This window comes from Lepidochelys kempii, chromosome 1 (genome assembly GCF_965140285.1).
Source record: "Lepidochelys kempii isolate rLepKem1 chromosome 1, rLepKem1.hap1, whole genome shotgun sequence".
NCBI lineage: Eukaryota > Metazoa > Chordata > Testudines > Cheloniidae > Lepidochelys > Lepidochelys kempii.
In genome coordinates, this window is record NC_136380.1 from 49240405 (window position 1) to 49260022 (window position 19618).

Sequence of the window (19618 nt, forward strand, 5' to 3'; positions counted from 1 at the left end):
ACCTATACTCTACTCCTGAAGCTGGTCCCTCTCCATAACACTATTGAGAAGCAGTGGATGAAGCCTACACTGTTGCTGTTCCACTATTTCGATGGAATATGAAAATTTATCTGTGCTTACTTGAAAATTTCCTTTTTTAAAATAATAAGATCCACAGATCCTTTACAATGGGTACTTCAGCCTGCTTGGAGTTAGAACCAGACCTATCAGTCATTAGCAGCCTGGGAATGTGCTACTTCCTGAAGTTCCCTCCAGTTCAGATAACTTCCACAGCCAGGATATTTCAAACCTACTTACATTTACAGATTGTGCTAAATATACTTTGAGGAAAAACACAATTTCTCCTACTGCAAAGCTAGGTAAATACTAACCAACAGCAACAACCCCAAATCCTTGGATGTCAATTTCCATCTCTGTTCTTTATGATCCACTTGTCTCCATGGTGGGCCAGATCTGTGGACCTTATTACTTAAAGAAAGAAAATTTTCAAGTAAACATTGATACATTTTCTTATTCTTGGTGCATAGATCCACAGATCCATTAGAACGGGATTTTCGTAACAGTGTCCCACCACAATGGGAAGCAGGAAAATGCTTTAAAAATGGACATCCAAAACAAGGTAAATTATATAAATATTGCCTCCATCTTTCCTTGGGCACTAAGATGTGGATAAAATTTCTGCCCAAAGAAAGAAAATGCATTGGATAAGTCTGGATGAGCAAATATTCAGAATATGGTGAAGTCTAGCAGATATCAATAGCAGAGACATGACTACTCTGTCCTGAGATTGTCAACGTTCCTAAGGACTGGACTTTGATGATTAACTGAAGGAGGAATATTTCGTGAATTTATTTAAGGAATGGATGCTATGACAGCTGTCTGAATTAAAATTACAATAATAAATAACAGTTTAAAAGCTCTCAATTTATTTAAAAAAAAAAGAAACTCATCTGATTGAAGACAGTAGCTATCTGGAGGTCTACTCTAATGGACAGGCAGTGTAACAACCCTTCCTGCAAGGTTTCAATCTGGGCAATGCTGTAAGGAGCAGGACAACATGCCACGGTTGTACTCTGTGACTGTGTGAGGTTAGGGCAAGGTTGATGCCCTAAAGAGAGATTTAATGTTGGGATGTGTAAAAAACTGCCTTTTATTGAATACGCTGAGAACATTATACTACAGAGCCTTGACCTTTTTGCTGGGATGCTCACGCTCTCACAATAAAACGCTCCAGGCTATGGCCACTCAAGGATATGTTTCACTTATTTAACATGGTAGTTATTCTACTGACTGGTGCACAGTCCACAGTTTAAGTTCTATTTGTTTCCTTCTCTTTTGGAGTCCATGACAGCAATAAGTCACCTCATCCAAGTATTCATTTTAAACCTGTCCGATCCCAGAGGAAGGACTGGTTTTGCAACAGCAGATCTCTTCTGTGAGATAGGGACATCTAAAGATCCAATGCTATGTTAACCAGATCTGAGAACCACAGTATCACTAAAATAGCTGGAAACTGATTTGTCTGAGCATCTAATCCCAAGGTCCAAAGCCCCATATACATGCATGAAACCAATATGAACCCCTTTTCTCTCCCTTTTTCTTCTTTCCAGGGAGAAGCCCTTAGGCCAAGCAATTTTTAGGTTGCAATAATCTCCACTTTTGTTAGTGCTGCTTGTGAAAGCATAGGGAGACACTCAGCATGTCAGATGACAGTTCATATTTGTTTTATTTTTGTTCATCTGATGCCACCTAAAAGTTTTCATGCCCAAAGAAGGCTGCGATGAGATGATGCCTGACTGAACTTGGCTGGCTGTAAAGAGCCTGTATAGTGAAGAGGCCATTCTTTCAAGTAAAAATCTCTCTGAGTTCAAAACACTGAATCCCTCACCACAAGGGAAAACAGCCACATTTATCTCTGACACCAAACCCAGGTTAAATATTGACTAGTGAACATTGAGGAATCTTCTGGCCTTATAAAATGGAGGCCAGGGCAGAAAAAAAATAAATGGTGAGTCAAGAGGCCTCACACTGCCCACTGTTTCTTTCACATCTGGGCTGCTGTCTCTTCCTTCACCCCATAGCCCATGTGTCTGGTGGGAAGTGATGGAAGTAATGACGAGAGACATGGCAACCTGCAACAGAGGTTGAAAACAATAACCTGGATATTAGGGCATGGTGATGAACAGCAGCAGCTGGGAATGACAGCATGATACTTTCCCAGTCTTTTTGGTGTGGCCAGAAATCCCTATCCCTTCAGTACATCTTCCCAGAGTGCATAAGGAAGAGTATATGGCTACAGCTTTTCTTGGGTAAGAAGCTGCAGACCTCCTATGCATTGTTTCACAATACTCAGTACTCTATTGTCTAACAGTGTCTATCTTCTGCTGTGTTGTTTGTTTAAATTTATTTTACTCTTTGATTTTCTAACTCTGATTTCATCTGCTGGCCTTCCTCCTGCAAGCAGGAAGAATTCCCTTTGCATGTGTGTTAAGTGGGGGTAGGTGCATGCCTAGAGGAATCAACACCTGTCTATGGCCTAGTCTTTTCTTCACTGATCTGTCCTGCTGCACTTTGAAAACGAGCAGAGGAACTCTCACAGAGGATTATCTTCCCTGCTGCACTTTGTGAAAGTCAGCAGGGGAAACTGTGCCAATTTTATTATTCATTTATTCACTCTTTGGGAATCTGTCCTCATAATCCTGCTTCAGAAGGGGGAGTGAAACTGGTCCTAAATTGCTCCAGAAATATTTCAAGTGGCTACCGATACCTCTGTCCTCAAAGAGGCTGGACAGAGACTGTTTCCCTTTCAGGTCTCTCAGGAAGGTCCTGTCCTGGTGCTCAAAGATAGGCTTCCCCAGGAGCTCCACCCCTCTCTACTGCCTGGGATCCAAATGGTCCAGATAGGTCAGTGTTTCCCCCAAGGACTCAGCCTGGAATAGGAGTAGGGATTCCTAGAGGAGGCTGTTCTAGAGATGAGACAATGGGAAGGGAGCTGGGTCCAAAGGCCTTTTACCACTGTCTCTGGTGTTGGCAGCATCCACGCTTGTCTGATTCACTCCAGTTGTGACCTACAGAAAAGTGGAAGGGGACAGGGAGGAGACAGTTGAGCTCCTCAGTCACAGGCACAGCTGCTAGTGTAGGTTATAGGAACTCACATGTAATCTTCCATCTAGTATGCTGCCCTTCTGGCTTCACTCCCCTCCCCCCATGGGAAGTGAAAAGGGAGTGGCTGCTTGCCCTGGAGCCAATTTCATTCCAGTCCTACCTGACTCCTTTCTTACCAGGCAAAGAGGGTCTGAAGCAACCCCACCACGCCTGAACTGCATCTTGCCCAGCAAAGCTGGCTTCCCCAACACTGTCTGGTTCCTTTCCTTCCCAGGAACGGGTGAGGCAACAAGCCAACCCTGCCGTCCCTGGGCTGAGAGGGAAACTGCATCCTGCCTGCAGAGCCAGTGAGACACTAAGTAAGTGGGGGAGCAGGAGACAAAGGGCCTTCCTTTTGCTTCTAGCTTTTCTTGACCGAGCTTGCACCCTGAAGTCTGCAGAGGCACCATCCGATGCAAACACCTCAGAAAGGGATGCAGAGCTGAGGGGACAATTGCCCCAAAATCAAGTGCAGCCCTGGGACATGACTGGGAATTAGACAAAAACATTACTGAGGCCCGCTGTTAGTCTAAAATTTTGAAATAAAAGACAGGAATTTCCCACAGAAAAGTCCTGCGGCAGGGAGGGGTGGCTGAGATGCTGGCCACTGCAGGGAACTTCAGGACACAGGGCGTTCCCCTGCTGCCAGTGACTAACAGATCTGGTTCTGCCCTGAGCCTGAAAGCAGGATAAAGTACCCACTGTAATAGATCTGTGGATTTTGCACAAAGAAGAAAAAGGATTTTTGTCTACAGTCTTCTCACATCTGAATCTTTAGTTTTAAAGAAGGGTACAAGTTATGTATTTGTGAATTCCATGTAAACTGACCACTGACACTTGCATATATATATTTATGCTATACATGCATATTCTAACCATTCGAGATCTAAAAGAATTCCTCTACTGGGTTCACACCTCTCTTCTGGTTCCAGTCATGAGCATCACCAAGCTGAGCAACGTTATATGTATATCCATCTTGCTGTCGAAAATAATCATCAGTGCTGAACACCACGCCATCACGATTTTGACCAAGTAGAATACTGTTAAACAAAGGAAAAGGCAAAACCATTACAAATTAACCAAAACTTATTCTTTATAGGGTAAACAAAAAAGTGATATATGGAAGTTTAATGCTGTACTATTTTTGATCTTCGATACTTTCAGTTTTGTAGCTAAAAGAAACTCAACAATTTCCAACCCAAAATTAAGCATTTTCTTTTCTCTCCACTGTTTCTTTATTCGCTGTTTTTTCTCCCTTCCTCACAGGAGGTACACTTGTGCCTAATTTCTATGACAGCAGCAACTGAGCACATTCCAAATCTTTTAATGTATACATTCTCACAACACTCCTGGGAAGTATTACTCCCATCTTGCAGGCGGGTAGTATGGGATACAATCACACAGGGTGTTTGTGGTAGAGTTCGGAATTGAATTGGGTCTCCTGAGTCACAGACCGGAGCCCTAACCACTAGACCATTCTTTCTCTCATTTGTACCTGTGCAACTCTAGCACAGCTTTTCTCAAATGCAGCCACAGTGGCCGCATGCGGCCACCAGGGGCTTTTCTTGTGGCCACACCCTCCTGGACTATGATGGGGGTGGGGTGGGGGGTGAGTGGCAAAACAGCAGCATCTCCCCCCCTCCCTGTTGCTCCTGGATGCACCACATTAGTGTTGATTGCTGGGGCTGCCAGCAGCAGTTGGGCTCAGCCCCCGTCTGGAGACACCTGGGGCACAACGCTGGAGGATCTGGCAGTCAATGAATTCCCCATTTTCCCGGAGCAAGTGGGGCTCAGGTTTTGGGCTTCCGTCCTGAGGTGACACAGCGGCAGATTCTGACTGAGGGACTTTGGGCTCCAGCCCCGGGCTGTGGCTGTGAGGCGGTAGACCCCAGGCTCCGGTTGCAGGGCTTCAGCTCCAGCCCCCATCCAGGGCTTAATTTATCCCCAGACTTGGCAGGGCTGAGTAAGTCTGCTGTGAAATGTGATACTGGCATGTTTATTAACAACACTTTTCACAACAGACTTTCTATCTAGCAATAAATAAATAACAATCTTTTGGACTGGTCAGTGTGCATATGTATTTGTTTTTCCTAAAGCTAATTAAGTATTTTAGAGAAAAGCGTGAGAGCAGCCATCAGCAAGAGTTGGTGGCCATACTCTGAGGCCACCAAAAAATTTGTCCTGAGAACCCCTGCTCTAGCATATAGTACATGCCTAGCCAGAGCAGCACAGTAAAACTAACAAGACTTACACGTCAATTACTCTATTGCTGTTGCACAGGCAAGAAAAACAGGCAGTGGCAACAGCACCAATGTAACAACCCTGCAGGACTGTTCTACTGAGGAAAGTCAGAAATGCAACAGAGCATATGGCTTTTCTTAAAAGCATCCCTCACTTTTAACTTAATTTAAAATAAGACAAGCAATTTGATTCTCTCCCCCTCCCCAAATTTAACTTCTCCCACTTTTGGTCACACAGAGAAATCATTTGATGAGTCCCTCTACCCTCCATCTTTCCTAAATTTTCAGTGGAAAACACTGTTTTAGTGTCACTGCATGCATTCTTAGCTCAACCAGGAGAAAAAAAAAAAAGCACATTCCTCCATCAATGTAATACTAAATCCAATCACCACACTATCACTCCCTAATGCAAAAAATTAAATATCTTAATTTTAATAATTAAGGGTTTACATTTCACAATTTTGATGCACAGTATTTTTTATTTAAAATAAAACCTTTGCCAACACTTCTATGCATTAAACAATCTTGGTTGACAATGGTTTCTTAAAAAGCTTTAAAGAAATGGCAAAGAAAAAGAGACTGATTTATGTTATATGAATTTCTGCTCTCTCTCCTTCTGTTGCTCTTCTTTCCTTTACCTGTTCTCTTACTAATCTATCCTCCTAAACCACCTCACCTCCCTCTCCACTTTAAATTTTCTTTTAAAATTTGTCAATGCCAGTTTGGTATTGTATCATGGATTGGATCCATTTAATACTACTAATTTTTCATTCAGACATCCTAACACTTTATTATTATTTAACCAATCAAGTGTCTTTCAGATTTCAAATATACGGGGCCAGGGAATTATGATTTTTATAAAAGCCATATCATCCCCAAAATAAACCCATCAAGTGTCCTCTGCACCTCCTGTAGGATCCATCAGAAGAATAGTATATACATAATTAAGGCCACAATCTACCAAAGTAACACTACGTTGCCCCACTGAAGCCATGGAGGCCTGTATGTTCAGTTCTTTTTAAGGGAATGGGACCATCATAAATATGCATTTTATTTTCACTGGAAATGTTACTGCAATCTCAAATAAATCAGTAATGCAAAAGCAGTTCTGTCTTGGGAAAACACAGCACTCATTGTCACCAAAATCTACTATACACACATTTTTATAATTCTATATTCTTATCTAATATTGTCATCAACTACTGTGATAAATAAGCTATTACAGAAGAGGTCTTAATTTTTATATGAATGATTTTATTCTTTTCAATTTTTAAATTCTGAATAAAGCTAAAATTAACAACCTTTTGTTTTATCCAAAATTCATTTCAATATTGCCTAGTTATGCCAAAACATATTTGTGAACCAGGAAGGTTGATTTATTACAGCTCAGTTATAGGAACAGAATTATCTGCTACGTCATCAGCACAATCAAAATCTCAATCCAGGGTCAAAATGAGACTACTTAATATATTCATATTTATCAACCACTTCTTAGACCCACTATTACTTTAACAGGTTTCAAGTAAACATGGTTAAATTTGTATGTACACAGCAGTCTTTCTGCCACTACCAACACATGTCCACAACTATCACACTGCCTAACCATATTGGTACCAGTGCATTCTTGGAAATCTAGGCAGCTATGCTGTATTGCCTCAAAAGGAAACAGAGTAGCCAGAGGATAAGAAATAGAGTAGCATATGGGGCATTGTATTCTGGGATGTCCTACATTTTAGAGACCAGAAAGGAAGAGAACAGGACAAATCACAAATAACGTAGAAGCATAAGTGTGTCAATTTGCACACTTAATTACCATACCTGTCCATAAAAAATTGCAATAACTTTACTCGTTAGAAGTTTAGTTATTACACAATTCTGTCCTTATCTTTGTGCACACAACCCACTGTCATCAGCAAGATAAGTCAGCAAGATCATAAGTAGTATAAAGAAAAGGAGTACTTGTGGCACCTTAGAGACTAACCAATTTATTTGAGCATGAGCTTTCGTGAGCTACAGCTCACTTCATCAGATGCATGCCGTGGAAACTGCAGCAGACTTTATATATACACAGAGAATATGAAAAAATACCTCCTCCCACCCCATTGTCCAGCTGGTAATAGCTTATCTACCAGCTGGACAATGGGGTGGGAGGAAGTATTTTTTCATACTCTCTGTGTATATATAAAGTCTGCTGCAGTTTCCACGACATGCATCTGATGAAGTGAGCTGTAGCTCACGAAAGCTCATGCTCAAATAAATTGGTTAGTCTCTAAGGTGCCACAAGTACTCCTTTTCTTTTTGCGAATACAGACTAACACGGCTGTTACTCTGAAATAAGTAGTATATAATCTAACATTGTAGACCAGTCACAAAACCACACATCTTCATTAAAAATTCAACCACAGAAGGAATCTGACACCCCACTCCGCCAGATCAATCATGAAGATAAAGCTCATAACACAGTACCTAATCTGTTTCAGAGTAGCAGCCGTGTTAGTCTGTATCCGCAAAAAGAAAAGCTACAGCTGTAGTTCCCGAAAGCTTATGCTCAAATAAATTTGTTAGTCTCTAAGGTGCCAAAAGTACTCCTTTTCTTTTTACCTAATCTGTGTATAATTTATATTACTTATGCATTTATAGCAATTTATAATGGCATTAAGAATAATTAAGTCCAAAAGATACTAATGATCCAAGTTGCAAGTAGTATGATCAAGACTGTGCTAAGAATGGTTTCAGAGTAGCAGCCGTGTTAGTCTGTATTCGCAAAAAGAAAAGGAGTACTAGTGGCACCTTAGAGACTAACCAATTTATTTTTCTTCCCCCACCCCTATAGATAGGGTTACACATATTGATAAAGATGTTTATGTAATACAATTTATGACATTTTAAATGTATAAGAATTTGAACACAAGTTTCCTCCTGAGCAAATAAAGCTCATAGTACTGATACCTTTTTAACAACTTCAAGGTAAATAGTGAGTTTTGCCCATGCCTGACAGCACTTCATTTCCACCCCCCTAAAATCTTTCTTCTACAGATACTACATTCCAAGTCAGGAAGCCATGATTTCAGACAAGTAGCTGATTTTCTTATTCAGCGCAAGATAATTCTGCATTTGGCAATGAGATCCAGCTTCCATATTATTCACCTACTGTATAAAACACACATACTTCAGGTGTAGCTATTCTCCCCAAGCAATAACTGACAATTCAGTAGATTCTTACAAACAAAAATTTCTCCTATCTTAAGATAAAGTACCTACCTTAATGAAACAGGTCATAGATAACTAGGCCACAATCCACCAACTGGCTGCATATAGCCATATTCATGCACCTCTGAGGAGCCCCAATGACTTCAACAAGTCTCTCTGCAAGGCTAAATGTGGGGCCTTCAGTTTTATTTTAAATTTTACAGTGTCATTGTTATGTACAATTTACATAGCATTTTATGTTGTACTGACACATATCCAGCACATTCTGCTGTATTCTCCTATTTGCTAAAGTCAACATTGACAATGGCACAGAAGTCCTGCAATCCCAGAAACACAATAAATTATTTTATTTTCCATGTATTGGTTACCCCCAGCCAAAACTCTGAATACAGCACAATTAAAACAGTCATAACATATAAATTAAAATTAGGGTTGTTGATTAATCACAGTTAACTCATGCGATTAACTAAAAAAAAATTAATTGAGACTAATCACAGTTTTAATCACTGTTAAATAATAGATTTCAGAGTAGAAGCCACGTTAGTCTGTATCCGCTAAAAGAACAGGAGTACTTGTGGCACCTTAGACTAGACTAACAAATTTATTAGACCATAAGCTTTCGTGGGCTACAGCCCACTTCATCAGATGCATGGAATGGGTCATATAGTACTAAGAAGATCTATACATACATACATACATACATAGAGAAGGTGGAAGTTGCCATACAAACTGTAAGAGGCTAATTAATTAAGATGAGCTTACTCAATTCAATTATATTAATTCAAGGTCAGCAGTTTCTCCTTGGAGTCTGTTTTTGAAGCCTTTCTGTTGACCTAAGAGTGGCAATTCTGGCAACCTTTTCTCTGAGAAGTTCTAGTGCCCTCATGCTTTGAAGCAGGGACTTAAAATTTGGCAGGGGGTAACCTTAATGCCAAAGGTGGGCCATATGCCATCCTCATAAAAACCCAAATCTGGCCAAGTTATAAACCTTTGGAAAAAAAAAGTCAGTTCACATATATTCAGCAGACACTTGCTAGCATAGCTAAAATCCCGGAAGATTCCATCTGTACTGAGCAAGTACTTCCCCCACAATTGTTTCTCCGGGCTGCTGTCAGCAAGAGCAGGAAGCATGTCAATCCTGTGGTTTTGGTCCCAGGCAGCATGGAAGAAGAAGCTGCCTGATTCAGATGCAGAGGGGACAAGAGTTGAGGAGGGGATTAGGGAGCAAACAGACAAGTAGCAGGGGGGAGGGGAAGAGACTGGCTGGGCAAAGGGACTAGGAATGGGAGCCAAGGTGGGAAATCGGGGGTTGGATCTGGGAGCCAGTTCCCAAGGGGGTGGGGGAGAAAACTGAAATTAGATGAGGACCAGGCACGGAGCAAGGAGGAGGAATTGGGACTAGCTGGGCAATGAGACTTGGAACCATTAGAAAGGGCAGAAGGAAGTGAGGGAGAAAGATTTGATGAGGAGGCAGGGAATGGGGAGAGAATTGGGTCTGGCTGAGCAAAGAGCCAGGATGTGGAATGAGATTGGATAAGGAGACCGAGGAGGTAAACTAGAACTGGGAGCCAGGGGAAATGGAAAAAGTGGGTGGGGAGAAAGACATATCAAACAAGGAGTAGAGGGGGAGAAGGAGGGATGGGAATGGCCAGGCAAGGAAACTGGCAACGAGGAGCTGATCGGGTTTGGGGGGAATTGGAAATGGGTTGGCAAGGAGTCTGGGAGAGGAAAACTGGGAGAGGGAGTCAGGAGGTGGTGACCGGGATTGAGGAGTAGAGGAGATTGAGGAGTAGAGACTGGGACTTGGATGAGGGGAATGGGGTGGGAAACAGATAGGACTGGGACAGCTTGAAGGGGATGAGGCAGAAGGGGTCAAACTTTGAGGGAATGAGCAGAAAAGTCCTTGCCTACTAGACCACATTCCCCTCCAGACATTTCTCTGATTTCTGTATATATCTATGAAATCCCCTGGGCAAAGTGTGCATCTCAGTATCGTGTAGTGCTGGTCTGCAAAGAGGATGACAACCTACTATTTCTACCAGTTACTCCATTAGCTCAAATGGCATAGATCTGTGTAGTAGATCCAAAGGTTCCATCCCTGCTGATGAATCGGGTGGGTGTTAATATGATGTTACATGATGAAATTTCTGTTTGTTCACTTTGTTTTTCAAAAAATCTAGGAAATTACACTCAAAAATCTACATTTAAAATGTTATTAAGGATTCAGTCTTTAATTACATGATCACAGACTATTTTTTCCACAGGACCCATGCCTCTTTCAGAGCACAGGATGGACTTACTCTGGGAATGAATTAGGGTTGTGAACTAAAAGAGCTGTTGTCTGCCCTTACTCTTTGTTGCAGAAATTGAAAGGTGTGTAGTGAATGAGACAGGGAACTGCAAGAATAGAAAGAATTGTAGCATAGTTAAAGCAGCTGAATGCTGCCTTGGAGAACTGGATTCTACCCTTGCCTCTGCCAACAAGTTCCTGTGTGGATTTGCCAAGCTTCACATAAACCAAACTTTTTACAGATGGTCACTAATTGCGTGTCCCACATTTTCTAGATGCCTGACTTGAGACCCTTGGGTCTAATCTACAGACATACTGAGCACTCCCAACTGCAAATAAAATCACTGGAAGCTGTTCTTTGAACGTACAAAGTTAAGTGCTCTGAAATAATCAGGTCCTAGGTGTCTCAAGTTGGGCATCCAAAGTTAGTTGATACTTTTGACCTTAAAGTATCTGTGTCTCAGCTACCCATATGTAACATTGGGAAAATAAAACCACGTCATCTAATAGGGGTGTTGTGAAAACAAATTAATGTGTTGTTTCAGAGTAACAGCCGTGTTAGTCTGTATTCGCAAAAAGAAAAGGAGTACTTGTGGCACCTTAGAGACTAACCAATTTATTTGAGCATGAGCTTTCGTGAGCTACAGCTCACTTCATCGCTTTACCAGCAGGATAGTGAGTTTGTGTGTGTGGTTTTTGGGAGGGGGGCGAGGGGGTGAGAGAACCTGGATTTGTGTAGGAAATGGCCCAACTTTATTATCATGCACATTGTGTAAAGAGTTGTCACTTTGGATGGGCTATCACCAGCAGGAGAGTGAATTTGTGGGGGGGGGGAGGGTGAGAAAACCTGGATTTGTGCTGGAAATGGCCCACCTGATGATCACTTTAGATAAGCTATTACCAGCAGGACAGTGGGGTGGGAGGAGGTATTTTTTCATATTCTCTGTGTATAAATAAAGTCTGCTGCAGTTTCCACGGCATGCATCCGATGAAGTGAGCTGTAGCTCACGAAAGCTCATGCTCAAATAAATTGGTTAGTCTCTAAGGTGCCACAAGTACTCCTTTTCTTTTTGCAAATTAATGTGTGTGAAGCACTCATATACTATAGCATCAAATGCCATAAAAAGCTTATTAAGAAATTAACAATTCTGTCTTTGGAGCAGGGTTTGAATAAGATACAGTAAGAAAAGCATAGGAAACAAAATATCAAATAGCTGCTCATTAAGTGAACAGGGTCTTTTCTACGCAATGCATATGCACAAGGGGGCTCAAATTAAGACAAACTTAATTCTGGCATTTCCTAACTTTTTAGTGCTTGACTTAGCAAGCTTAATATTGTTTTTTTCCCCCTTTAGAAGAAGAAAAGAAAAATATAGTATTAAAGGAAGTTTTTGCGTATTTACAAATCAAAAACAAATGCTAATTATTACAACCGTGAGCTTTTTTTTGTTCCAAGAAATATTATGCAGTAATATGATAATCAAATCTATTTAACAGGGTAAGCTCCTTTAAATCATGCAGGAAGTGTTGTTTCTGGTGATTTTATTAAATTGAGTGAAACTACTGACTCAAAAGTTCCCTTTATATAGGTTTTTTTGATGTGACAGATTCATAAACTATGCTCTTTGATGGCAGGCACATTGTCATAGAATGTTGTAAGACACTATGTACTTGAAAACTAGTTAATTAAAATAATTTTAAAAAAATTAAAAGTGGTGTCAGTTCATACCAGACTTGAGTCCCTGAGAATTTCTATAGTTTAACTAGCATACCTTCCTTTAAAAAACTTTTCTACCCCCTTTTGTTGTGGGAAAGGCCTTCACCAAATGTAGAAACTGAATGACTACACTGGAAAAACAGTGAAAGTGACTATAAACAAAGTTTTATTAAATTAATTACTCACAAATGAAACACACCAAAAACAAGAGGTGCTCTCTCTCTCTCTCTAGTCTCTTTCACTTCTACTAATCTTAAGTGTTATTAGTAAAATTAAATAATAATAGAAAATGTAAAACATTCATATGAATGAGATTTTTTTAAGCTGATAGTGTCCCATTAAAGTTTATTTTATTGGCATATAAGAGCACTTCTAATTTAAATGAATATTAGTAGACTTGGAAGAAGACATTTTAAGGAAGGAATTTGAAAGACCAGAGGGTGGCTAACTTTCATATTAGAAGCATTTGGAGTTTCAGGAGTCAGCATGGAAGAATGCATGAGTCACTGGATAGAAGAAAAAAAATATTTTTAAAACAAATATAAAACAGCTTTCTGTGATCATCAGCATTCTTACTGAAAAAGACCAAAAGAACAGCTAACAATGAAGTGACCAATATTTCCAATATTCACAACTGTACCCCTTCACCATGTAACAAATAGGGCCTCAATTCTGAAGAGTTATACATATGAGTAGTCCCACTGACTTCAAAAATACTACTTGTGTAAATCTTTACAGGATCAGGACCTAAAACAAGAACAAACTAGCAGACTTCTATTTTTTTTAATTATTTCAACATATACTTACCGAGACAGTGTTGTTTTCCCTGAGCCAGGAAGACCTCTTAAAATTAGAAGTAATTTCTGCAACCTACGTAACTTGTCTTCTGAAAACTGCTGAAAATTAAAACTGTGTATTCCCTCTATCTGGTAAGTTCTAGGATCTTTCCAACACTCTTTTCTTGTTTCACAGAAACCATTATTCATGCATCCATCCTGGTCGCTATATCCATTTCTGGAGACTTGCGTACTATGGATATCAATATGACCAGCATAACTATTATTCTGATCAAACAATGGACAGCTCCTGTTAGCACTGCCACTATTTCCATAGTAACCCACATAATTCTTGTGAGGAGGTCCATCATTCTGAGAATGGAGAGTATCTGGTTGATGTGGTGGGGAATTAAGAGTTTGAACATCTAAATGATGGTTGAACCTAGGAGGAAGAGGACCCTGAGGCATTATGAAAGATAGTGTTGGAGTTGGCTGCCATCCAGGCCTAAACTGAGGGACTGAATGATTCCAGAATTTAGACTCCGCCTGCCAATTAAAATGATTCTCAGTTCTCCAGCCATTTGTTTCATTGTCAAAACATTTTGGTTCACTGCCTGTCTTCTGGCCACTTGGTTCATTATAGAAACATTGTTCATTGTCATAATATGATTGTGTTCTACTGTACCAGGTATCTTGTTCATCCTCATGAGATGACTGACTGTATTTATTACATGGTATAAATTGTTCCTGAGATGATTTAGTTTCTTTTTCCTGTAAGTGACCTTCTAACTCATCTTTATCACTTTCAAGCTGCTGAATTTCTTTATAAAATTGGCACAATTCATCATCTATTTCTGATACATCACAAGAGAGAGTCTGAATTTTCTTTCCTTCCTCTTTGTCAATTTTGTTGTCAAGTACAGCATTTTGTTCCTCTCTGCCTGCCCTAAATTTAGTGAAATTCCTGGTTTCATCCTGTTTGTTCTCCTCCACAGGTCTGTAAATGGGCCCAATAAATACTCTGCTTGTACCATATTCTTCAGCCTTTACTGTGAATGATTTATTGCTAGTTTCTTTAATATTAGCGTCATCACCTTTTTCAGTAATGAAAGGGCATTTATTTTCTGTAACCTCAGTGTCTTTTATTGCAAGATTTACACTCTGCATGATCGTTGAATGAGTAGACTCAATAATCCTTGGCCTATTACAAGGGAATTCTTCACTGGATGTTTCTAAGACATTTGTATTTTCATTCTCTTTCTGCTGCACTTCCTGTTTTCCTTGGTCATCAGAGATGCATAAAGGTATCCATTCATTGTTTATTCTCTCAGTGTCTGTTTTCATATGAGATCCCTGGAAACTATCATCACAGGATTTATCATGAGCTTCTTCTGTTGATTTCATTTTTTTAGAACATGGTTCAATTGTAATTTCATCTTGACATTCCAAAGGCCTTACTTTACATTCGGCATGAAGCATCTTAAAGAAAAAAAGCAAGAATATTAACAGTACATACACCTTTAGAATACATTATGCAAAATTACAAGTTATTCTAAGCTATAATTTGTAACATCAAAGTTTATCTACTTTCACAACTAAAATAAGTTAGTTATTCATTTCATCAAAGAAAGCATCCACTATAGGCTAATGTAGTTTTGGCTTTAAATAAAAGTTACCTATTTCAGTAGGTAATATAACAACTATTTTAGTGCAGAGCTTTTCTCATCTTTCAGTGACAATATTAGCAATTTACTATCTGTGCTAAGCTATTTTTTAAAAGTGAATTTAGTGTTTCAGAAATAAATTAGATCAGCAGCCTGAATACTGGAATTCTCTAGTTATCCACAGGACAGGTTCAGTATGGGCATTAGCAATACAATTACTTACATCCTTGCCAACAAGCTTCAGTCCTTTTTCTACAGGGATTGCTCCTAAGAATTAGATAACCAAATGTCTGTGCTCAGTTAATGCTTGACCTTTCTACTCAGACTGCCAACAAAATGTTACTTAGAGCCACCGTGATGTAATTTCTATGATATGCACTAGACTAATCCAACTCATAGCCCACCAAACAAACACCTGTTAGATGCCAGTTATTAATCAATAATAAACTAGATCAGATTTAAAAATTAAAGTTATAATCTATTATTAGTTGTATTACCATATCACCTAGGAGCCCCAGCCATGGACCAGGACCTCACTGTAAAAGGCCACTGTACAAATGGAGAACAAAAAGACTGACCTTTCCTCAAAGAGCTTACAGTCTAAGTACAAGACAAGGGACAACATATGGATACAGACAGATGGAAGGGCACAAGGAAATAGTGACACAATATTGGTCAGTACGACAGGCAGTAGTCTCCAAAGGCCACCATTATCACTCCTCTGAGTGTCATCCAGTCACCTACATACTAAGTTACCTAACCCAAAAATACATGGTCTTTCATGGCATTCCAGAGGTATATAAAGAATGCAATATCAACTGCCTTTCAAAAGACAAGACATATGCTATTTTTTTGGCATGAAATAAAGCGATAAATGCATCAGACAAGACTGTGGATAACAGACAATTTCCAGTTTCGAGTTCCTACTAGAGGGTTAATTCTACTATTGTCTGTAACTTATTAAACTTCTGAACTCTGGAAAGTGACAGGAATCCAATAACTGAACTATAATAAAATTAAAGAGAACTCTCCAATTTGCAGGAGAGTCAGATTCCCTTATCTAAACATGAAATTTTAAGTAGTTTTTATAGTCTCACCTTCCATTTGCAGAAAAAAGTTTTGCTGTATGTGAGGAAGGTTAGCCTCTACCTGCCACCCCAAAATGGAAATAAGAATAATTTTGCTATGTGCATATTAGTCTCTTCCATCTCAAGGGGTGGGAAGAGAACTTTGCTGTTTTCTGCGTTGTGAGTTACTCTGGGGATAAGATTGGACTGGGAAGGGAAGAAATGTCTCTCCTCTCTTGGGATGCAGATATTGTTAGGCTGTATGTGTATATATGTATATAGGTGTGTATTTATAGATATGTACACACACATCTTTGTCTCCCCAATTGTCACCCATGCCGCAACCCCCAACTTCAAGCATGACACAGGGAATGTTGCTCTGTGTTATAAACTACCTCCCCTTGTCTCTAGGGCTAGGATGGAGGATGTTACTCTCTCCAGGTAGAGTGCAGGCTATTGTTGTGTTTGTCACAGTCTCTCCCCTCTCTCTGAAGTGGGTTGGGGGGGTGTTGATGTTTGTACCAGTCTCTCCCCTCTCTCTGTGGAGTGGAGCGTTGGGTAAGAAGTATTACTGTGTGTCAGTCTCGCCCCTCTCTCTAGGGTAGGAAGTGTTGCTGTGGGCATAAGACAATCTCTCTCTGCGGTGAGTTGGGGGTAATGATGTGTGTCGCAGTCTCTTCCCTCTCTCTGGGGTGGGTTGTAGGGGGTGTTGCTGTGTGTGTGACACAGTCTCTCCCTCTGTGCACGGGTGCATGTTGTTGTGTGTGTCCACCGCTTGCACTCTCTGTGGGTTAGGGGTGTTGTGTGTGTGACAGTCTCTCTCCCTCTGGGCTGGAGAGGTGTTGCTGTGTGTGAGAGACAGACTCTTTCTGGGCTGGAGGGGTGCTGCTGTGCGTGTGAGACAACCTTTCTCTGGGCTGGCAGGTGTTGCCATACGTGTCTATCTCCCTCTTGGCTGGAGGTATTACTGTGTGTGTGTGGCAGCAGGCTCTCTCTGGGCTTGGGGTGCGGGTGTTACTGTGTGTGTATGACAGCAGGCTCTGTGCGGGCTGTGAGTGTGTGTGAGCAGGCTCTGTCTGGACTGGGGGTGTTGCAGTGTGTGTGTGAGAGAGAGAGAGCGCAGGCCCTGTCTGGGCTAGGGCTGTTGCTGTGTGTGTGACAGCAGGCCCTGTCTGGGCTGGGGCTGTTGCTGTGTGTGTGTGTGACAGCAGGCTCTGTCTGGGCTGGGGCTGTTGCTGTGTGTGTGTGTGACAGCAGGCTCTGTCTGGGCTGGGGCTGTTGTTGTGTGTGTGTGTCTGGGCTGGGGGTGTTGCTGTGTGTGTGTGTGCGCGTGACAACAGGCTCTGTCTGGGCTGGGGCTGTTGCTGTGTGTGTGTGTTTGTGACAATGGTCTCTCTGGGCTGGGGGTGTTGCTGTGTGTGTGTGACGGCAGGCTCTGTCTGGGCTGGGGGTGCTGCTGTGTGTGTGTGTGACAGCAGGCCCTGTCTGGGCTGGGGCTGTTGCTGTGTGTGTGTGTGTGACAGCAGGCTCTGTCTGGGCTGGGGCTGTTGCTGTGTGTGTGTGTGACAGCAGGCTCTGTCTGGGCTGGGGGTGTTGCTGTGTGTGTGTGTGCGCGTGACAACAGGCTCTGTCTGGGCTGGGGCTGTTGCTGTGTGTGTGTGTTTGTGACAATGGTCTCTCTGGGCTGGGGCTGTTGCTGTGTGTGTGTGTTTGTGACAATGGTCTCTCTGGGCTGGGGGTGTTGCTGTGTGTGTGTGACGGCAGGCTCTGTCTGGGCTGGGGGGGCTGCTGTGTGTGTGTGTGTGTGTGTGTGTGTGTGTGTGTGTGTGTGTGTGACAGGGTCTGTCTGGGCTGGGGGTGTTGCTGCTGCCTCGGTTTCTCCCGCACTGGGGCCCGACCAGCACTGTGCGGCCCACCCCGTTCCCGCTCCCCACCCGGCAGGGCTCTCGGGGGAACCCACCCTCGAGCGCCCTCTCACACGCGGGGGAGGCGCCCGGCACCGGCCGCCCCCCTCTCATCATCACCACGGCTGGGTGAAGGGACCAACCTCCAGGCAGAGACAGCAACAGCCTTCCGCGCCCTAGCCTGGCCTCCGGCTCGCAGCAGCGCAGTCCCGGGCAGTTGGGGGAGGGGAGTTCCTATTGCGCTTCGCTCTCAATATGGCGTGAGCAACCTCAGCAGCCACGCCGGGGTGAACGCCGCCTGGTGTGGGGCTTGTAGTGCAGCCCTGCCTGGTCTTAGAACTACAACGCCCAGAATGCCCCGCGGGCGGCCCTTCCGCCACAGCTCAGGCGTGGGGCCGCCCGGGAAAGGTCTGCAGAGAAGCGCCGGCAGATGCTGCTTGAGCGTGGTGGACCAGGGCAGGCTGGGGAGAAGGTCTCTCCTGGGGTGGTGACTCTTACGTGGGTGATGCCTTGTACATTGATGAGTCACAAGGAGACCCCTGCATTGGGGGTGACATGACAGGCGGGCACATGCAAGGGACATTATTAGTAGGGTGCGGACCCCCCTTTTTGGGGGGTCCTTAACTGGGAAGCGGGGAGCTCCCCTTGTTTCGGAGGGGATGGGATACCCCTGTTTGGGGCTTGGTTTTTAGGGCCACTGTTTCCAGTCTACCTCTCTGTGAATGATCTGTTTTCTGGGGGGGTTCTGCATGTGTTTCAGTCACTTGTCCCATCTCCCTGAGTAACAGAGAATGAAGGGAGAATTTCAGGGTATGTCTACACTACGAAATTAGGTCGAATTTATAGAAGTCGGGTTTTTTTGAAATTGGTTTTATATATTCGAGTGTGTGTGTCCCCACAGAAAATGCTCTAAGTGCATTAAGTGCATTAACTCGGCGGAGCGCTTCCACAGTACCGAGGCAAGCGTCGACTTCTGGAGCGTTGCACTGTGGGTAGCTATCCCACAGTTCCCGCAGTCTCCGCTGCCCATTGGAATTCTGGGTTGATATCCCAATGCCTGATGGGGCTAAAACATTGTCGCGGGTGGTTCTGGGTACATATCGTCAGGACCCCATTCCCACCCTCCCTCCCCCCGTGAAAGCAAGGGCAGACAATCATTTCGCGCCTTTTTTGTCTGCTGCCAGCCAAAGATGTAAAGGATAGATGGAGTGGGTCAGAACAAGAAATAGACCAGATTTGTTTTGTACTCATTTTCCTCCTCCCCTGTCTAGATCACACTGCAGTCAGTCACAGAGAAGGCGCAGCGAGGTTAATCTAGCCATGTATCAATCAGAGGCCAGGCTAACCTCCTTGTTCCAATAACAACGATAACTTTGGTGCACCATTTCTTATTGGAACCCTCCGTGCAGTCCTGCCTGAAATACTCCTTGATGTACAGGCACACCCTTTGTTGATTTTAGCTCCCTGAAGCCAACCCTGTAAGCCGTGTCGTCAGTCGCCCCTTCCTCCGTCAGAGCAACGGCAGACAATCGTTCCGCGCCTTCTTTCTGTGCAGACGCCATACCAAGGCAAGCATGGAGGCCGCTGAGCTCATTTTGGCAATTAG

The 19618-nt window shown here is 42.6% G+C and overlaps 1 protein-coding gene across 10 annotated transcripts in view; it reads right to left on the reverse strand.

Annotated features, from left to right (window-relative positions):
• Nucleotides 1-18325, reverse strand: part of LOC140910489 (NEDD4-binding protein 2-like 2) — a 110621-nt gene extending 92296 nt beyond the window's left edge. For 4 of the 10 annotated variants that reach the window (XR_013635740.1, XM_078852646.1, XM_073341494.2 and 1 more), the window contains exons 1-3: nt 18156-18325; nt 13409-14856; nt 4060-4184 (exon numbers count right to left, since the gene is read on the reverse strand). Coding sequence is in view for 9 of the 10 variants with exons in the window: in XM_078852646.1 (XP_078708772.1) it covers nt 4060-4184; nt 13409-14856 (1573 nt within the window). In the remaining variant the exon portion in view is untranslated. Of the gene's footprint in view, nt 1-371; nt 469-2027; nt 2133-3013; nt 3069-4020; nt 4185-13408; nt 14857-16138; nt 16201-18155 lie in introns of those variants that run through there. The other 6 variants (XM_073341521.1, XM_073341504.1, XM_073341513.2 and 3 more) reach the window with 6 other exon arrangements.
• Between the last annotated feature and the right edge of the window lie 1293 nt (nt 18326-19618).